General features: G+C 39.5%; 1 protein-coding gene across 1 annotated transcript in view; it reads right to left on the bottom strand.

Moving 5' to 3' along the window:
* Positions 1 to 4,976, bottom strand: part of aldh3a2b (aldehyde dehydrogenase 3 family, member A2b) — a 16,616-nt gene that overhangs the window by 6,371 nt on the left and 5,269 nt on the right. Inside the window, exons 4-6 of the mRNA XM_046039333.1 lie at positions 2,761 to 2,846; positions 838 to 1,046; positions 568 to 685 (exon numbers count right to left, since the gene is read on the bottom strand). Of these exons, the coding sequence (XP_045895289.1) occupies positions 568 to 685; positions 838 to 1,046; positions 2,761 to 2,846 (413 nt within the window). The remainder of the gene's footprint in view (positions 1 to 567; positions 686 to 837; positions 1,047 to 2,760; positions 2,847 to 4,976) is intronic.

A 4,976-nucleotide genomic window follows, 5' to 3' on the forward strand; every position in this document is an offset into this window, starting at 1 on the left:
CCTTCACCCCCAACCGGTCGAGGCAGATGGCCGCCCACCCTGAGCCATGGTTCTGCTCGAGGTTTCTGCCTCTTAAAAGGAAGTTTTTCCTTGCCTCTGTCGCCTAGTGCTTGCTCTTGGTGGGAACTGTTGGGCTTCTGTAAATAGCATCATAGAGTACGGTCTAGACCTGCTCTTTTATGAAAAGCGCTGTGAGATAACTGTTGTTGTGATTTGGCGCTATATAAATAAAATTGAATTGAATTGAATTGAACTAATGAAAGACATTGCCTATTTTGAATATTTAATTGCAATGACTAATAAAGACCAAGGAACATTTTATAGAGTCTGGTCTAATATTTTAATGTTCATAAAGAAAGAAACAAATTAAAATATTCATAACTTTCTTTTAAAAGAAAACGTGCTAATTCATTTATTTTGTATTTATGTGGTATTTTATTTATATCTAGTTTTCCTCCACAATAACACGAAGATGTCAGGACTTTCTGACATTCACCTGAATCACCTGTTTACAATGGAATAAATGGATAATAACTTTTCCTTTGTGTGTTTTCAGGTCTTCAGTACCTTAATGGATTTCTTGACCTCTTCGATGACCCGGTCTTGGATGCTGGGCTCACAAAGGATGTAGTCTGGGGCGATGCAGGTCTGACCACAGTTAGTGTACTTTCCCCAGGCGACACGCCTACACAGTAGTGGAAGAGTTAACAGAAGGGTATCAGGAAGGAATAGCTACTTTATAAGAGAGAATGGATTGTGTGTTAAAGAAATAAATTGCTATAAAAGTAGTGGAGAAAATAACCATTAAGCCAAACCCTATTCAATCACTCTTCTGACCTGCAGGCTATGCTTATGTCACAGTTTTTGTCAATGTAGCAGGGGCTCTTGCCACCCAGCTCCAGGGTGACAGGAGTCAGGTGTTTGGCAGCAGCCTCCAGGATCAATTTGCCCACCATGCTGTTGCCAGTGTAGAAGATGTGATCGAACCTCTGGCGCAGCAGCTCCTGGGTCTCTGAAACTCCTCCGGTTACTACAGGGTAAAGCTCCTGATACACAGGGTAGAAACATTCAGTTAATCACAAAGCAACATGTTAAATGTCTTGTAGCACATGCACGCCTTTTATTACAATTTTGTCTGGTTACTTTTTGGCTTTGTAGCAAATCTGCAGAACAAATTTGACAAAACAAAGTAAAATGGCTTGCTTTTTATTTGCACAGAGCCGAGACACTTTACCTACAATGAGGCTTCATGCATGGTGGCCAATGTAAAGTTATACTACAGTAAAGGTGAACAGCTTTTGCCTGATATGCTTTCGTCAGTATAGATGGAGCCAGCAGAAAAAAGCAAATGTAATGTGGACTACACAGCCCAAAATATCTGCCAACAATTTGAAGGACGAAACGTAGCAAAACATTTATTTATAGAAAGATGATTATAAAGTAACACTAATTACGACAGGATATATTCTAAATATCTACTGTTTTATCTGTATGGGTTTCCTGAATGATCTGTGACAAAAGACAGTCATGTTCCATGGATGGTTTACGTAGCACTGCTTTGGATGTCCAAATTTTGCTTTCAAAGAAAGATGATTAGCAAGTTACACTAAATACTATAATAGTATCCTTAATATTGTTGTGAGTGACCGAACGAGTCGAGATACCTTTTACCACATGTTGACATGCTAAGTGTGGCTATGATTTGGCTCCATCAAATATACTTTGACACACAGAATACTGCCTGTGAAGATGAAGTGATTTATACGCTAAAGCTCACAACAAGCTAGCCAGGAGTCGAACCTGAAATCTTTGGATCCATAGTCAGACGCGTTATCCATTGCGCCACTAGCCCTGCATGCTGTGCCCGTTGGTCCTCACAGCACTGAATACAAACGGCTGTGTACTTGTACTTCATAGACACGTGTGAGGAACGCTGGTCAAATGACTGGTCAAGTTGGAAAATATGACTTGACTGGCTGAGTTCCTCTTTGTAGTGAAAGAATATTTTCAGCTCTAAATATCAAACGTACAACTATTTTATCTGTAAGAGTTTCCTGAATGATGTGTGACAAAAGACAGTCAAGTTCCATTGCTGGTTTACATAGCACTGCTGTGGATGTCCAAATTTTGCTTTCAAAGAAAGATGATTAGCAAGTTACACTAAATACAATAGTATCCTTAATATTGCTGCGAGTGACCAAAAGAGTTGAGATACCACATGTTGACAGGCTAAGTGTGGCTATGATTTGGCTCCATCAAATGCACTTTGATACACAGAATAATGCCTGTGAAGATGAAGTGATTTATAAGCTAAAGATCACAGCAAGTTAGCCAGGAGTTAAACCTGCAATCTTCTGATCCGTAGACAGAAGCGTTAGCCATTGCACCACTAGCCCTGCACGCAGTGTACATTGGTCCTCACAGCACTGAATACAAACGGCTATAGTCCTATGCGCTATGGATCCTGCAGTTTGTCTGATTAAGATAATCAGCATTTTTTAGGTATTGTGTGGGTTCTATGGTTGTGCTTTTTGGAGGTAAACTAATCATAAAACTTATTACCAGCTTTCTATCTGTGTTAAGAGTTTGCCGCTCTGCCTGAAAATCCTTTTCTCTCCACTCATTGCTTCTGTAGTTCCTGCACTCTGCCTTTGTAGGGCTGTATTGTCTGCTTAAAAAACAACATTCCTACATTTCATGAATAACAACAGTGTCTTGTTTCACTGATATGTATGTAGATGTCATGAGACCCATCCTTACTTTGTCGATGTAAAGTGGCAGCAGGTCCTCCATGACCTTTGCAGTGTGAACACAAACCTCCGAGGGCTTGACCACAGCAGCATTACCTGGATAAGTCAATGACAAATGCAGCAGATATTACCAGACAAAAAGCTATGGTCCACAAAGTACAAAAAAAAGTATTATATACTGTGTAGAATTGTGTAAAAAATGTGTTTCAAATCCTTCATAGTCTTTGATGCTGTTTGTCCAGTTTGCTCAAATTTGCACAAATTTGATATGAAATGTATTCATATTCATGGGAGTGGCGAGGTCTCATCTACAAATAATAATCTGTAAACAAATAACAAAAGCTTAGGCATTCATGGTACTTTAGTAGTGTTGTTAATGACAAATATTTAAATTAAATAATTTTGTCTGGGTATGGTGTAGCAGCTGCCTTTGACTTAAACTTTTATTTTGATCATTTGTAGCATGCATCACTCAGCAAACAAAGAAAAGACCTGTGACCTGCAAGGCTGTTATGACTGTTGGTGAAAGATCTGATAATCCCGGAGCAAAGTCCTTACGGTGCAAACACTAAATTTATGTCCTCCAGCCTTCAGTGTTTGAGTCTAAACACGTTTTATCCTATCCTGTCTACCTGCAGCAGCTCTCGTAGCACTACTAAGTAAAACTATCACTAGGGGCAAGTAGCAAACAAAACAGTCAAGCAAAAAAAGAATCAGACAAAAGACTGTTAAAATTACTACAGTGTCACGCTAAACAGTTACAAACAAACACACATTGAGATTTGCATCACAAACACTTGATTCAGAGCCTCTATACAAGCGCAGGCCGCCCATTTACAGGAAGCTTTTGAGACAGAAGTGAATTATTCATGAATTCACTCATTGTCTTGGAGCTCAGGGCTTTTAACTTGTCGTGTTGAGCTATCACTGATGGCTACAATGCAGAGTTGCCAACATGCATGCATAAAAATAAAAATAATGGCAGAAAATTGTCGTTATATACTGTGTAAATGAACTGTGTATGCATCCCTTTGCTCTGGGCCAAAGGTCTCTGGACCAGCTGATTTTCTATTGGAGTAGGTAAGTAAGTTTTTACTGAAAGTAATGGATTCTGTTGGGCCCCATTTGATCTCTGTTTTCAACAGCTCCCTATCTACTGGTTGTGTCCCTGATTATTTTAAAATGGCTTGCGTGAACCCACTTTTAAAGAAACCTGGTTTAGATCCCTCCCTCCCGCATAATTTTAGACCAATTTCAAAACTGCCTTTTATTGCAAAGATTCTAGAAAGAGACCTTTTAATGTCTGCTGATGAAGGTATGTGCTCAGTCCTGGTACTCCTTTACCTTAGCGCTGCTTTTGACACCATTGATCACAACATCATGTTAGACAGACTGAGGCACTGGGTGGAGATCTCTGGTACTGCCCTAGAATGGTTTTCATCCTACCTGTCAAATAGGAAGTTTTGTGTGTCTGTAAACAACTATGTCTCTTCGTTCGTTCTCAGTTAAATATGGTGTGCCTCAGGGGTCGGTCTTAGGACCCATTTTGTTTTCCTTGTATCTGCTTCCCCTTGGACATATTATCCATAAACATGGCATTTCTTTTCATATTTATGCTGATGACACACAAATATACTTGCCCGTCAGATCCACAGACCCTGGAATGCTGAGTTCACTTAACAACTGCCTTTGTGAAGTTAAAAAATGGATGTCAAATAATTTCCTCCAGCTGAACTCAGACAAAACAGAAATCCTGGTCATCGGGTCTCAGCAGATGGCACCTAGTAATTCACATCAAGCCTGTGGCAAAGAACCTTGGTGTTTGGTTTGATAGTAATTTAAATTTTGAGCAGCACACCACAAAGCTTGTTCAATCATGTTTTTTATCAACTTAGATCGAATTTTAGCTATATTTCTATGTTAACTTTTAAGGACACCGAGACCATTTTACACGCCTTCATCTCATCACACCTGGATTATTGCAACAGCCTTTTCACCTGTTTAACCCAAAAATCTATTGATCGACTCCAGACTGTCCAGAACTCAGCTGCCAGGCTTTTAACCAGAACAAAGAAATATGACCACATTACTCCTATTTTAGCTTCATTACACTGGCTCCCAGTATGTTTTAGAATTGACTTTAAAATTCTATTGATCACTTTTAAAGCTCTTCATGGCCTCTCACCTTGTTATATTTCTGACCTTTTAGTCCCATACGCACCAGCA

This window comes from Micropterus dolomieu, linkage group LG23, assembly GCF_021292245.1.
Source record: "Micropterus dolomieu isolate WLL.071019.BEF.003 ecotype Adirondacks linkage group LG23, ASM2129224v1, whole genome shotgun sequence".
Taxonomy (NCBI): domain Eukaryota; kingdom Metazoa; phylum Chordata; class Actinopteri; order Centrarchiformes; family Centrarchidae; genus Micropterus; species Micropterus dolomieu.